At 47.1% G+C, this 15,714-nt stretch overlaps 1 protein-coding gene across 8 annotated transcripts in view; it reads left to right on the top strand.

The window, feature by feature from the left end:
• The first annotated feature begins 8,964 nt into the window (after positions 1-8,964).
• Dysf (dysferlin) overlaps positions 8,965-15,714 on the top strand; it is a 181,044-nt gene continuing 174,294 nt past the window's right edge. For all 8 annotated transcript variants that reach the window (XM_028762363.1, XM_028762361.1, XM_028762362.1 and 5 more), the window contains exon 1: positions 8,965-9,178. In XM_028762363.1, coding sequence (XP_028618196.1) covers positions 9,088-9,178 — 91 coding nt within the window. In that variant the 5' untranslated portion in view covers positions 8,965-9,087. The remainder of the gene's footprint in view (positions 9,179-15,714) is intronic.

Here is a 15,714-nt window from a genome sequence, read left to right as displayed (position 1 = left end):
GTTCTAGAGGGTTCCACAGGTGCTGGCTACATCTCCTCCTTCTCCACTTTTGCTCCCTGGCTGAGGGAATGGAGGATACTATCCTGAGCGAGCAGCCAGGCTCCTTGGGTATTAAGCTAGTTCCTGTACCCCTCCCTCATTCACTGACTAGAAGCCTGAACAGGCTTAGTAAAGTCACGCCTCTGTGCTCAGCGTCTTTGTACGGCACAGTGTATGGTCTAGAGCTGAGTCTCTTCTCAGGGGCTCTGTCTCCTCTTGTGTCCACCTAGGCAGCCCTGATTTCCTTCCAGCTTTCCTGGCCTCCTCCCTTCTCTGCAAAGGTTCATTGCATTCTCTTTCTCCTGCCTACCCCTCCCCCAGGGCAGGCTCAGGAGCTCTAGTAGGGGAGAGGCTTGGGGGGCGGGGGATAATGAATGGGAGTGCTTGCTAGCTCACCAGAAGCACAGCTGGTAGTTACAGGCCTGTCTTCATTTAGCCCCAGGGACCTGTCTGGAGTCTTCCCTCATCCTCACTGGGGGGAGGGCATCCATAGTCCTCCTGTCGATGCCGCCTAGCTCCTTTGAGTATGTCGCCCTTTCCTGGAGCCTAGGGCTCACTGTACAGAAAGGAAGTGTATTGTCTGCTCTCAACCTGAGAAACAGAACAGCTGGAACTTATAACCCAGGATGTCATTGTCAGGCAGTGGAGAATGCAGTCTTTCCCCACCCCCAGGCCCTGGCCACCTTCCACCTCCTGCATTAGCCAAACTCTTAACCCATGTCTAAATTTGGGTGTCTTGCAGTATTTAAGCTTGCTCACCCTTCTACTCTTCTCCGTCAGGACCAGGCTGGTGAATGATTACAGAACAGGCTCTGGCCTGGGACAGAGAAATGCGAAACGCCCTTCTGGGAAGCCTATTCTCCCTAGCTGACCTAGACCTGCCTTCCCAGCGATGTGGTCACAATATCTCACAGATCCTCTGCGGGAGAGTAAATTCTGTCAGGTCTACAAAGTATTATCCCTGTCACTAAGATTTGGCCCAGAGAGATTTTGCCAAGGGGCTTTGCCAAAGTGGTCCACTTGCCAGAGATTCCCTTCACAAGAGGCCCATGAATAAGAAAGGGCACATGGAATGCATGCCATGTGCCACCCACGCCAACCAGGCTGGGTGCCCAGTGTAGGGCTGAGTCTAGGAGAAGGAACATAAGGTTGTAAGGACGGTGGAAGGGCCTAACTTCTTCAAGACAGAGTTTCTCTGTATAGCCTTAGCTGTCCTGGAACTCATGATATAGACCAGGATGGCCACAAATTCACAGAGATCCACCTGCTTCTTGAGTGCTGGGATTAAAGACATATACCACCACTGCCCAGTTCTGACTCTTAATATGACTTTATCACAGGAAGGGAGGTGGACATTGACTAAACAAGCAAGACATCATTTTCAGAAACTGTTTCTATAAAAGGATTCTATGATAAGGATCCAGACTTATTACACCTGACATGCTTCTGAATAGAACATGGAACACAAGCTACATCCTAGTCCAGTAGCAAGCACAGTTGGTAGCAACTCTCACCATCCCACTTTACAGAAGAGGAAACTGAGGCACAAAGATGAAAGTGACTAACCCGATGTTTGCTCCAGTAAGGACTGGATTTGGGGGTTCATACTCAGGCATCCTGGATCTAGTCATCTTTACACCACCTTTACTCTCTCTACTGCCTTTTTCTAGCTCTAGGTCTGACTCAGAGACAGAAGGAAGAAAAAGACTGAATTCAGGCTCTGGTCCTGTCTGCATGTTTATTTGTGTATACACACACACACACACACACACACACACACACATCACCTTGACTCCCTGACACATCCCACAAATGGTTTTTACTCCTTACTCACCTAGGTCCTGAGGGCCTCAGCTCTTGCTGTGTGTCCTTAAGGGTGCCTTCTCATTTCAGAAAGCTTCTGCCTGAATCACCTTCTCCGTGTCTGATGGACCAGTTAGATACCACTTAGTATAATTTTCCAATATCCCAGCCCCTGTCACAGAGTCCTCACATACCTGTGGAGGTACATGCTTAGGATCTGATGCCCTAAGCCTAGGACGATGGGTCATACATCTCTGAGGATGCCTTATGATTATAGCAGGGCCTCTGGGGGAGGGGGCAGTGGTCACTGTGGGCCTTTTTAATAAAATAAAAGCTGGTGACAAAGGAGTGCAGACAGCTGGCAGCCTTGGTCACAACCCAGTGTCATGAAACTACTGAGAGAGGGATAAAGGGAGAGAGGGAAGAAGGGAGGGAAGGAGGGAAGGAGGGGGACGAGAGAACAAGGGAAGGAGGAAGAGAGGCTGAGATCACTAGCTTCGTACACATAAACTGCTTAGGATTTTGAATCTTGAACTTTATATTCCAGTTCTGCCACTTTTCAACTGTGTGACCTTGGACAAGCCGCTCAACTACTCCTCTTGAAAGTGCTTTGTCTGGTCTCCGTCCCCTCCACTGTGAAGAGTGGCAGACCAGACAAAGCACTTTCAATAGTTCCTGAGACTCAACACTTTTTAACTATAGGGCTGGGAATGCAGGTTGCTTGGTAGAATAGGAAGGTTTGCCTAATAGGAAGGGATCCTGGGTTTATTCTCCACCGCTGTGAAAAGGCAGGTTGGGTGATGCGTATGTGTAATCTTAGCACTTGGGAGACGGAAGGCAGGAGGGTCAGGAATTCAATGCTATCATCAACTACATAGAGCTCCAGGTTGGCCTAGGCTACATAGACTCTATCTCAACAAACTAACAAACAAAAATGAATCCATGTTAACTATAGTTATTATTTATAATTACACATTTTTATAATTACTACTATAATTAACATGTATATATATCAAGGCAGTATTGTACAGACTAAGATAGCTTTCAGTATGTTTTGCTTTTTTAAATACTGAATCAGTTCTATCATTGGCTCCATTTGTCCATCCAATGGCCTTCCAAACTGACACAACCAGCTGCATGGCTGGTATCTGTTTGCCAATCTTCAGGGACCCTTATCTCCTCTGCCATTCCTCTATCAGCCCTTCTGAACTGAGACACTGTCTGCCTGCCCAGTGGCAGGCCGTGGCCTCATAACGCTGCTATGCCTCTCTGAATGTGCATTTCTATAGAGACACCCGCCCACTCCCACCCCCCCACCCCCGCCAACTGGAGCCCTCAACCCTCCTCAGACATCCCCTTTCCTATGCTCTTCCTTTCTCACTGCTTGCTTCTTCCTGCTGGCTTCTATCCATCTTTGCCTCTTAGAGGAAGTCCTAGCTGGTGAGGAAAGCTTACATCTGTCACGTGATTCCCTTGCAGGGAGATCAGCACTGTGCTGAAGGCAACACCTTTGCAAAGTGTCATCCTCTTGTTTACACAGATGCTAAATCAGTCTCTGCAAGTTCTGGGTCACTCCATGAGGAAAAGGTGGCCGGCCAGGAGCCTGCATCATTTCCGCCATAGCAGGCACTTCCTGGAGGTCACATGATTATGGCTGTAGTTGGACGACATGAGTGTTTACATCCTCAGCAACATGATGGTAGTTACTGGATTGGGGCATGCAGAGAGAGGTGAGGAGAGCGGAGAGGACACACAGAGCTTTAAGGACTAAAGAATTCCTTTTAGGGACTAAAGGAATTCTGCAAACTCATGCCAAGCACCCCTCTGAAGAATGATGTCATTGAGCAGAAGTCAAGGTGCTTGGGGTTTAGGCCCCGGGAAAACAAAAACTCCAGACCTCATGAAAATGTGTTCAAAGGGAGCTTCAGTCTTTATTCATGGTTAGGTGGTATGGCCACCAAGAGACTATAAAGAACAGGACTATAAATGCTCCTGTGTCTTGGGAGCCTGGCCAGTGATGCCACCTAGATTAGGCTATAGAGAAAAAGACATGTACTCACTGGGTAAGTGTGTGTGGGGGTCTCAGTGCACCCCCAACCTATACACAGGTGTTAGATTTATGTTAAATGGTCTCCATGTTAAAAATGCAGGTGTGGTAAAAAAATCAGATTCTCTGATTTTTCAAAGGAAGTTATAAGAGGAGATTGGTATGAGAAATCTTCCAATGCTTAACTTGGGTACAATTTTGCTTTGAAACACCATGTTACTCCAAGATACATCTCTTGCAGACACCAGAGAATTGTCTGATGTACAGTGTAAACTATAGGACAGCATCCTCTCCCTTATCCATCATCATCCATGAGTGGTGACATCATTAAAGCCAATGAAGACTTTAAAAGCCAATGAAGAATTTTAATTTCCTTTTTTCTTACCTCTATCAGTCTGGAAACATGAAGTCTAAGCAAAACAGACAGACAGACAGACAGACAGACAGGCAGACAGACACCCCAACTGGAGTTCTACAAACTGCCTTCACAATTGATCTCATTTCCATTGGACTTCCAGTTGGCCCTTGTACCTTCCAACTGGTGAACAGTTTGCTCTCTCTGTAGATACAGATACATGCACACCCACTGTTGTGAGACCCCTAATGCCTCCATGATAAACCATGGTAATCATTGACATATTGGCATTCTAGTTCAACAGCTCCTGGTGCATCAGGTTGTCCAAGATCCTTCTGCCTCTTGCTCTGTTCTCTCGGAGGGAGTGTCTTTGGCAATATGGTTTGTGATAGCACAGTATCATAATTCATATCACAGTATCTAAAAGAAGGAAAAGGTACTGGAGAAGAACACTTTTTCTCCATAAAGATACGTGGACAGTTACATACATACTTCTTTCTTCTATCTCATTGATCTCATATTCAAGTCTAGCTGCAAAGGAGTCTGGAAATATAGTTGTCAATTTGGATACCAAATGCCAGGTAAAACTGTGGGAGCTATCAGTAGAAGAAAGAACAGATATGGAGGGTAAGCCCCATTCTCCATTTCAGCTTAACTCACTCTCTCTCTCTCTCTCTCTCTCTCTCTCTCTCTCTCTCTCTGTGTGTGTGTGTGTGTGTGTGTGTGTGTGTGTGTGTGTGTGTTACGGCTTGCAGAGGAGGTGGGGGCAAATCTAGGAGTCTTAAAAAAAAAAAAAGCTCACAATATCTAAAATTTCCCCTAGGGGGCAATGCGACCTTCTCTGAAAAGCTTTGAGTGCCTCAGGAGGTGGAGCCCATTCTGGGGAGCCCTGGACAGTATCCACTGCTTCAACTCCAGGCCAGCCCTGACCTATACACTGGGAATACCAGGGCACTGAGCCAGCCCTGGTCTCTGACAATGAGCAAGCAATTTTGCAGCTAGGCCTTCCTTACAATTGCCGTGAGCGCTAAGGAGCAATGTCTCTGCTGAAGTGGTCACTTTCCAGAATGACCCAACCTAGAGGGAGGCCAGGGCCTTCTTCCCTAGGGACTGATACTTGAACTGGGTGGATGGAGGTGGTACTGCAGAGGGAGCCGAAAAGCAGCAGCAAGTAGACTTCCAAGCTGCAGGGGAGCTTGCTGTTTGAGAAACTGAAAACTCTCTGGAACTGGAACTCCGGGTTAAGGGCCTGAGTGGTCTTAACCTCTGGCACAAGGAAAGGAATGCAGGCTTCATCCCAAGAGAAGAGGAGGCTCTTGAGAGGTCTTCATCAGGGCAGTGACCCAACTATGCTTGAAGATCTCATGACTGCAGTGTGGGTAATGAACCATATGTGGCTGTGGTGACCATGGCATGGCCAGTTAGGAGATGCTATCAGTCAGCAGGCAGAAGCAGATGTCAGTAGGAGGTGTCAGGAGCCTGTGGACACCCAGGTGGCTCCAACATTATGAGCATTCAGACGAGTGACCTAAATTGCAATGAACTGATATTCTAGGCTCAAGTAGACTTAAATGACAGTTCTAAAGTGATCAGTCACTCACTTGAATATGATGATGAGTTCTGGATATATATGTGCACTACACACCCCCAAAGCATTACCCTGAGCTAGGCTGATTCACTGCTTTCTCCGCTCTGCTGTCCAGGGTCCCTGGACATTTGGGTCTCATTGGCAATCGACTCTATGCTACCTTGCTTACAGGAAGCAGGAGTGGCAGTTGTGTTTCTTGGTATAGGATGTATAAGCCTGTACCCTCACAAGAACAACTTAGGATGCAGGCCCATGACAACTCTACCACTGACAGGAGATAGAGCAGGGGCCGTCATGGAGCCGAAGACATGCATCTAATCAGCTAGATTCTGTGTAGCATGTAATTAGTAAAAAAAAAAAACCACCGGCAATGGCGGTCTCCCCACCCCCATGGGGAGTCCCAAGTGGAGGTCTGCCCTGGTTCCTGTGGTTAACTGCTGCCAAACCGCTTGTACTTCCCTGTGGCAAGCCTGTAAAAGCTGGGTACCGCTCGCTGTAATCGCCTTTGCCCCATAAAATGCCAACTCGAGAGGCTTGTAATTTACCAGACAGATTTATAACAGTAAATCTTCAACCCTCAAAATGTTCACACAAAGATCTCAAAACTCAATTGATATAAAACAAGCTGTACACCTAGATTTGACAAATGTGCCCTACTTTACTCAATCGTCTCTCTATGGCGTCCCCAGCTACTTACGGCCCATCATCCTCTCCTACAGGTTCCATGTCGTCTCCCCGTCTCTACTGCCCAATCACAGGCTCTAGCCTTATGCTGACTAAGATTTCACCTGACCTCACCTGAGTACAGGCATCCCTTTTGAGGGGGCAGAAAAAAACAGAGAGCAACCCACAACAGTTCTGCTAGGAGAACAGTGGGAACCAAGGGATAGGAGTAGAGTCAGGGAGAGTAAGAGAAGGTCCTAGCAGCCACAGAACATTCTGGATTCTCCTTCCTACACCACCATGCCCCACTCCAGTGGGAATTGCTGGCTCTTTTAGGGGCCTTCCTCTTCTTGAGAGAATGTCCCACAGTGCCTAGAGATGTCTGTGTTGCCTGATATGAGACATCACCAGGTAGAAGTGACCAATGAGGAGTGTGGAGTCCGATGTCCTCATAGTGCACTGTTTAGAAGACATTTATAGAGAACTCTGTGCCAGGTGCAGAACCCTGTTTCAGGTGCTACGAAGGCTACAGTAGCTAAACAAAACTCTCCTAATTTCTTAGAGACCACCTAATACTCTAATGGAAAAAGTGGAAAAGAAATACAATGCAGACGTTACCCAGTTATTGGTGCTGAAAAGCAACCATGCAAAGGAGTCTTGGGGTCGGAGGAGGTGCTGTGTGGCTCAATCCATACAACACTTTCCTCACACTTTCCTAGTTTGAGCTCCAGACTGCATAAAGTGGGCACTTTGGTATATGCTGTAATCCCAGCACTGAGGGAGGGGTGGTAAGAAGATCCGAAGTTCAAGATCTTTTTTTTTCCTACAAAGAGAGCTCAAGGCCACCCTGGGTAATGTGAGGCCATGTCTCAAAAACAAACAAGAAACAAACAATAACCGATCATGAAAGAGGAACCCTGAGAAAGGGTGGGTCAGCAGGGCTTAAAGGTCTTCTAGTGGCTTTGGCCTCTACTTTAGTGAGATGGAAGCTATGGAAAGATTTCGAGTGATGGAGTGATACAGGTGCCACTGGGCAGAGAGTACAACAGGGCAGAGGCAGAAGACCAGAGACAGGAGGCCCTGGAGCCCAGGCAAAACAAGCAGTGACTTCACCCAGGGTGGTGACAAGAAAGTGGAGAAGGGATGGGATCTGGATCTGTTTTTAAACCATTTTCCTCTAAGACAGGATTTCTCTGTAGCCTTGGCTGTTCTGGAACTCGCTCTGTAGAGCAGGCTGACCTTGAAGTCATAGAGATGTGCCTGCCTCTGCCTCCTTAACGCTAGGGCTAAAGGTGTGTGCCAGCGCTGCCTGGACCTAAACGGTTTCTTTTTAAAATAATTATTTATGGAGAACCTGCTTCATAAGGGTCTTTTTGTTTTCCTCCTCCTCTTCTTCCTCCTCCTCTTCCTCTTCCTCTTCTTCCTCTTTAAATTCCTCCTCTTCCTCTTTTTCTTCCTTCGGTCATATTTTCAAGCAGAGCCCATAGGATCTGTCTTTTTGGTGGTGTGATAAAATTTGGAAGCCTGACTGGATGGTTCAGAGAGTAGAGGAGAAAATGGAGACAGAAAGTTTGGAGGTTCTTTCAAAAAGTATTGCAAAAAAAGAGCGTGTGGTTGGGGTTTGGGCTGAGTGGTATGGTCCCCAGCACATGTGTGCTGCCAAGAGAAAGGAAGACTGGGGAACTTGAGAATCACAGTCTGACCCTAAAGCATTCACCTAAGCAGCGTTGGTTGTCTTCCCTGCCAAGCCATTCAGGGTGCAGATGTGGAGTCCAGGAGCAGGATATCCCCTCAGAAAGTGCTGTGTCTCTCAAGACAAAAAGGATAGGGATCATGCCCCCCCCCCCGCGTCCCCATTTATCTGCTGGAGTGTAGGTGGGTGGGGGTGGGAAGAGAAGCTAAGGCCCTGTGGGGGAGGGTCTTCCTATGCTGTTACGGAATCAGATAACACACAGATGCTACTCAGGACCGGGATGACTTAAGGCTCATGACTTAAGAAACTTCCACCACCATAGTGGGTGAAGAATGCAGAGATTGTTGCAGTGGAGAACTGCAGGAAATCGAATGGGTAGCGACTGGGAACGCAGTATGATTTGAGTTAGACCTCAACAACTCTAAGTGTCGCCGAGAGATCTCCGTGGTAGCCCACTAGGAGCTGCGCCTGGGTCACTGGGCACACAGTGCGCACTCCTTCAGCGTTCAGTGCTAGACTCTTCGGACCTGTGCTGCCCCAGGCAATAACCCTGCCCTGTCCTTGCCCGCCACTCGTCCAGCGCCTCGCAGCAGCGTTTTCTTACCTGGACACCCTCAGAACAAGGCACCGGTGCCTGGTCGGGAGTGAGTCTCATTCTTGCTCCTCCCCGGCCACCGCCCTGAGGGCGGACCCAGGCCGAGATAGAAGGGAGGACCCGCCCCATGGGTGTACCTTGTCCCACGCGCAGCCTCGCATTCTAGCCTGACCAAGTCTCCGAGGCGCAGCGGAGTCAACTGCTCTCGGCGTAGCCATCCTGGATCTGAACTCTGGCGGGGCAGTAGTGACTGCGTCCTGAGCTCCTACTCTCTCTCCGCCACGCGCGCCTGGGCTGTAGAGCCATGCTCTGCTGCTTGCTGGCAAGGGCCAGCAACCTCCCTAATGTGAAGAAGGACCGTCGCAGTGACCCTGTTGCTAGCCTGATTTTTCGAGGTGAGAGCCTCAAGCCACTTCATCCACGCTTGGGCACCATCCGTTTCTCTGCATTCAGCTTTGGGGTCTGTGGACCCAGATCAAACCAAAAATTCTGCCCCGGGATTGACAGCGAGGAAAACTGGAAAGTACTGTGCTAGACCAGGAGTTATTACTTTCTTAAGAGGGTACCCAGAAGGAAGAAAGGCTGGTACTTCCTGGGTAGTGGGCACAGGGTGGGTTAGAAGACACAGAAGGTAGCGGTGTAATCTGGGGCATGTAACTGGTTTGTGGGCGTTTTAGTAGTGTTTTTTGAACGTTATGTCCCATCCATCTATCCATGAATCTGACTGAACACTGTCCGTTTGAATGGCCAAATCTCAACCAGAGGGAAGAGGAACTGAATACTATGGATATGGCTTCGCCGGACGTCTGAGGGGTGTCTGGGATGTGGGGTGTTTTCCAAGTTCAAGGAGCTAAGTCTTGTGCTTAGACTATGTGCTGCTTAGACCACAACGAGTTTCTCTGCTGAGATTGCTCCTTCCTCCACACCTCAGGCTCCTTCGCCATGGCTTCAGGCAGATTCCCAAGGGAGGGGTGTCTCAGGAGGGGAAAGGGAAGAGGAAGGACCTGTCAAAATGAGAGAAGGAACAATAGTGGTGAGTCAGGCCCCCAGTTCTGCAGAGAGAGATAAATAAGGAGATTAGAGAGGGTTTCCTCTCACCAGGAGCTAAACTCTGGGACTCTGTGGAAAATACATTTAAAAAGAGAGCCACATGTAGAGAAACTGAGGCAGGGCTTGTCACAAAAGTGTTAACCTTTGTGACAACAGTGGGGACACCAGGGACTCAAGGTTTTGTCCACTCTACATGCATCCCCCACCCCCCCCCCCCCCCCCCATAATATGAGAGATGAACGACACAAGGAACAAATTGAGCTCCAGATCAAGTGTCTGTCCTTGGTCACGGGTGACTAGCAGGATGATTCTTTTACAAAGTGTGATTTGAAACATCTTAGGCCACCCTGGTGTTTCCCTTGATCAGGCTTGCCGTGGTGTTCCTGATGTCAGGTAACTTTCAAACAAGGCTCTTCCTATTGGGAACCCCCCCCCCCCCCGCCCAGTCCCTGTCTTTCAGATGTTGCCCAGACTTTCACTATATGGTTATTGCTGGGGCAGTTGGGTATACCTCAGTGATAGAGCACTTTTCTTTGTGTGGTGTATGTATACATATGTGTACATATATGTCTGGGAGATTGGAGGATAACCTCTGATTGAAGGCGCTATTTTGGTTTTTTCTTCTTTTTCTCTTTGTTTCCTTTTCCCTTTCCTTCCGTCTTCCCCCTCCCTCCCTTGCTCTTTCTTTCTTTCTTTCTTTCTTTTTTTCGACATTTTGAGACATCTCATTGGCCTAGAATTTCCCAGGTCAATGAAACTTGTTGGCCAGCAAGCTCTAGGATTTTACCTGACTCTGCCTCCCCTCAGTGCTGGGCTTACAAATACATGCCACCACAGCTGAGTTTTGTTTGTTTATTTTAACATCAAGCTCTGGTCCTCCTGCTTGCTAGGCAACCACTTTCCTTTATCAGGATCCTGGGCCACTGTTAGAGCATTTTCTCAGCATGAGTGAAGAAGCCCTTGGGCTTCATTCCTTGCCCAAACCAAACCAGAAGAAAACACCAGATAAAACTTCTCGCACTGAGAGAAGGAGCACTGCTCTTGCTTCAGATATGTGGCCCGAGCTGTGGAGGCCCCACTTGGCTGTTCCCCTGGTTTAGGGATCCTGAATATGCCCACCTGTCATCCTCCCCAAATCTCAGCCTTCCCACTTGTGTGGAGCCTTGCTGTTTATTTGCACAGATAAGAAAGGCAGTAATAGCATGTAATGTCTCCAGCAGAGACGAGAGTTAACCTCAGGGTCTGTATTGCCACCTTTTCCAAGAAGGCTCCCAAGAGTCCCCTGGCTCTCAGTAGACTCCCATCAAGTGGCATCAGGACCTTGTTGAGTCTGCCAGCACGTCTCTGCAGCCCCCCATCAGATGCCAGGACTCCTGGGAGCAGCCACCTGTCTTGATAATTCACTGGAATGTCTTCTTCTGAGCAGGATATGACTTTCAGCATCTGACCTATAGCCTCCCTCAATCTGGGCGTGGTCCTCGTTCCTCATGGTACCTGAGAATCACTTGCACCCAAGAACTTCTAGGAGGTGATCTATGAATCGCCTTCTAACATATATCTGATGCAGGTCATTTTGGAAATGGAGATGATACCATGGGCAAAATAAGCATGCTTGTTCATGGAGTCTGGGGTTGAGTTGATGCCTGCCCATTAGAATTGGACCCAGGATTCATGAAGCACCCGGTTTAGGGAATCTCTACCCTACAGTATACCAGAATGGTGGAAAGACCTTTAAGAGAGTCCATCACCAAAGCTCACTGGCCCCTGGGGTGGGGCTCAGCAGGGTATTCCTAACCAGTCACAGTCAAGGTTGATAAGCAGTGAGTCAGAGGGACAGTGGCCTGCCTGCTGAGAAACCAGCCTACACCAGGTGCTGTGCTTGTCTCCGGCATGTAGCTGAGATATTTGGGCCTGGACTGGCCTCACCCTGCAGTTGTTGCCTGGGCATTCCATCTTCAGATGTAATTTCAGGACCTGCCTCCAAAAATAGATTCTGGGCTTTGGGAGATTGGACTCAGAGCTGTCTGGCTTCCCCATCTGAGGCTATTATACAGGCTAGTAATTAATGTTAGTCATGCCATTGTTCATGCATTCACTGATTAATTACTTAACCAAGATTGTCATAGTAACTGGGCACGCACGCACAGGGCTTTTCTGACCATCATTTGTATGAATGAGTAGTTTCAGCTTTCTTTCTTACAGCGTTTGACGTCTCTCTTCTGCCCTGGCCATTTTCCATCCTGTAATGCAATTATTTTTATCCCTCTATTCATGCAATTTCTTCATTGAAAAAACATCTGTTGAGCATATATTATATACCCATTGCCATCGTAGACACTTGGAGATGCATCCAAGGACAAAAGTCAGTCCCCTCTCCTTTGGGGTTCAAATGTTCCTGGATTGGCCATACCCCTGGTGAATCCCTGCCGAGGAACCCAGGAGGCCTTATTCCCTTTCCCTGCCCCTCTCTTGGTCATTGATTGGGTACCCTCTCCTCCTGCATCCCCTCTGTCACCTAGGCAGGATCCTGGGGGTCTTACAGGACCATCTGCCTCACCTGTCAGGGAAGAAGGGCAGGAAGACCACTGAGGTGATTTGGTTCCTTAGGGCACCTGTGTCAGTGTCTGGGACATTCCTGGGGGAGCAGGTGGCTACTGGAATGCAGTGCTCCAGCAATGAGCTCATATGTGATGCAGGCTCCACAGGGCTCATGGCAAGGATTTGTGAGGTTCCAAAGATTAATAGTGCAAGGTAGAGAAACTCTGCTGTGATGGACACACCTTGATGAGACGCCTTGCAATGTCATCCATGTCCAGGCATAAAGACTAGCTATCTCTGTCCTATGCTAGAATTCCCAGACTCCCTACCTTTTTCTCTAAGGGACCTCAGGAAGTTTGCATATTTAAAAATAAGCCAAGGAAGCATACATAGGGACCACACAGGTCTAAGTCAGATGGGATCCCAGAGGGGAAGTGGACACAAGCCCCATCCCTAACCCAGAAGTTAGCTCCAACTGATAACCACTCACAAAAGAAAAATTGGTTTTCTCTAATAGAGTCTCAGTGTGTTTACAAGCCACACTTAAGAGAAGGTCCTAGGTTTAGCTCTAGATGACCAACACAAAACAAACTTAGTGGTATTTTTGAAGATTTTGGTTTTTTGCCGCATAATGCTTTATCTGGGACACACACACACACACGCACACACACACACACGCTACATATATTATGGTTTCCAGTTTTGTGTTTTTGTGGGATTTCTGTGTGTACGAGTGTGACTCTCTGTGTCTACATGTGTTTCTTGTGTACTTTCTTTGGTTCTTTTTATCCTATTTGTTTTGTACTATTCTGTCTGGTTTGTTTGCTGTATTTTATTTTTTTAGATGCCTGTTTGTTTTATAGTGAGGGAGAGAAGAAAAGGCTGTGGATTGGGTATTATCTTAGGGTTTCTGCTGCTATAGTGGAACACTATGACAAAAGGCAAGTTGGGAAGGAAAGGATTACACTTCCACATTGTAGTCCATCACTGAAGGAAGTCAAGTCAGGAATTCAAACAGGGCAGGCACCTGGAAGCAAGAGCTGATGCAGAGGCCATGGAGGAGTGCTGCTTACTGGCTTGCTCCTCAAGGCTTGCTCAGCCTGCTTTCTTATAGAACCCAGGACCACCAGCCCAGGGATGGCACCACTCATCATGGGCTGGACCCTCCCACATAAATCACTAATTAAGAAAATGCCCTACAGCTGGATCTTATGGAGGCACTTTATTAATTAAGGTTTCTCCTTTCAGGTAGCTTTAGCTTGTGTCAACCTGACATAAAATTAACCAGAGCATGTGGGTGGGGAAATGTGGAAGATCCAGAGGGGTTGGGGATAGCGAGAACCGTAAGCAAAATATATTGTATAAAAAAATCTAGCCAGGCAGTGGTGGCACACGCCTTTAATCCCAGCACTTGGGAGGCAGAGGCAGGTGGATTTCTGAGTTTGAGGCCAGCCTGGTCTACAGAGTGAGTTCCAGGACAGCCAGGGCTACACAGAGAAACCCTGTCTTGAAAAAAACAAACAACAAAAAAAATCTATTTTATTTATTTTTATTTCATGTGCATTGATGTTTTGCCTGCATGTATGTCTGTATGAGGGTGTCAGATCCCGTGGAACTGGAGTTACTGACAGTTATGAACTGCCGTGTGGATGTTAGGAATTGAACCTGGGTCCTATAGAAGAACAGCCCGCTCTCTTAACCACTAAGCCATCTCTTCAGTCCCCCCAAATCTATCTTCATTTAAAAAAATAAGTAAAAAAAACCAAAAAATGGGAGAAATAAGCCAAGGGCACTTTCTGTGTTGGTTCTTGTTCTTCTACACAGCACTTTAGAAAGTCTGTGAAGCGTTTTATTTGGTGGATGTACAAATGTACAATAATTAATTCAACCAATTCTCTTTTGATGAGAGTTTAAATCATGTTAGTTTTTCTTTTCTTCTTTCTTTTCTTTTCTTTTCTTTTTTTTTTTGAGATAGAGTCTTTCTACATAGCCCAGGCTGGTCTTGGACTTTTATGAGTCTTCTGTCTCAGTTTCCCAGTTGCCGGTATTACAGGAGCGTTTTTTTTTTACCATGGCTGGCTCTATATCACATTAAAATATTTATAATCAATTCTTAAATTCAACTGTCAACCTGAAGACTATCCCAATGGCTGATTCTTTGCCTACCTGTACTATCTTTGCCTATCTACTTTCTTTGGGAGAGTCCCAGAAGCAGTGCTGCTGTGGCCACATCTGAAGCTTTGCTGAGTTTCCCACTTGCCCTTCTGAACGTCTACACCATCAAGACCTTCTATCAGCCATGTTTCACGGCGTATTTTCTTAATATCTGTGAATCTCTAACTATCTCTTGAGGTTCAAATGGTATTTGTTGGGCTAGGGGATATAACTTAGGTGGTGAGGTGCTTGCCTAGAGTGTATGAGGTTTAGGGTTCCATGCCCATCACTGCATAAAACCAGACCCAAAATCCCAGGTCTTGGAGGTAGAGGCAGGAGGATCAGAAGTTCAAGGGCATTCTAGACTACATGGAGAGTTCAAGGTTGGCCTGCATTAACTGAGATCCTGTCTTAAGAAGTAGTATTAATGACATTTCAAGATTAGCTATTAACATTTATTTCTTATTGAGTTAACTTTTTCTTTGCTCCTTTAGAGGTGGGTAGTATTTGTTTTTTAAGTTAGTTACAAATACTCTCTACATATTAAGAACAATAGCATTTTGTCATGGGTGTTTCAGTTAATTTAAAAGCTGTTTATGTATATGTGTTTTATCTGAAAATATGTCTGTGAATCATATGTATGCCTGGTGTTCCTAGAGGTGAGATGTAGACATTGTTTCCCCTGGATTTGTAGTTTCAGATGTTGTGAACCACTGTCTGGGTACTAAGAATCAAACCCATGCCCTCTGGAAGACCAACCAATGCTCTTAACCACCAAACCCCTTGTTTGTTTTTTTAATTGACAAAAATTGCATAGGGCTGCGTGTGGTGATGCTTGCTTATAATCCAAATAAGCGGAAAGCAGAGGCAGCAGGAGCTCAAGAGCTCAAGGCTAGCCTGGACTATACGAGACTGCCTTAAAGAAGGAAGAACAAGACGTTTTGTATAAGAACATCTTCTCCAGTTCCAAGTGGATATCTTACTTTCAAGAGTACCTCTCTCTGAGTGTACTCCAGGGTAGCCATGGTAACCATCACCCAGTGTCCTTCCTGGCCACCTCTTTCCTGAGCTGTATGATGAGGAAGGGTGATTGAAGGTGGGAAGGGCGGTGATTTGCTGGTGAGGTGGATGACAGACATATATACAGGTCTTGCGATGCCTAGGCCTGGGTCCGTAGACAGATGATGGC

The sequence above is a fragment of the Grammomys surdaster genome, unplaced genomic scaffold (genome assembly GCF_004785775.1).
Source record: "Grammomys surdaster isolate TR1022 unplaced genomic scaffold, NIH_TR_1.0 133, whole genome shotgun sequence".
Taxonomy (NCBI): domain Eukaryota; kingdom Metazoa; phylum Chordata; class Mammalia; order Rodentia; family Muridae; genus Grammomys; species Grammomys surdaster.
This window is presented reverse-complemented; position numbering and strand designations above follow the sequence as displayed.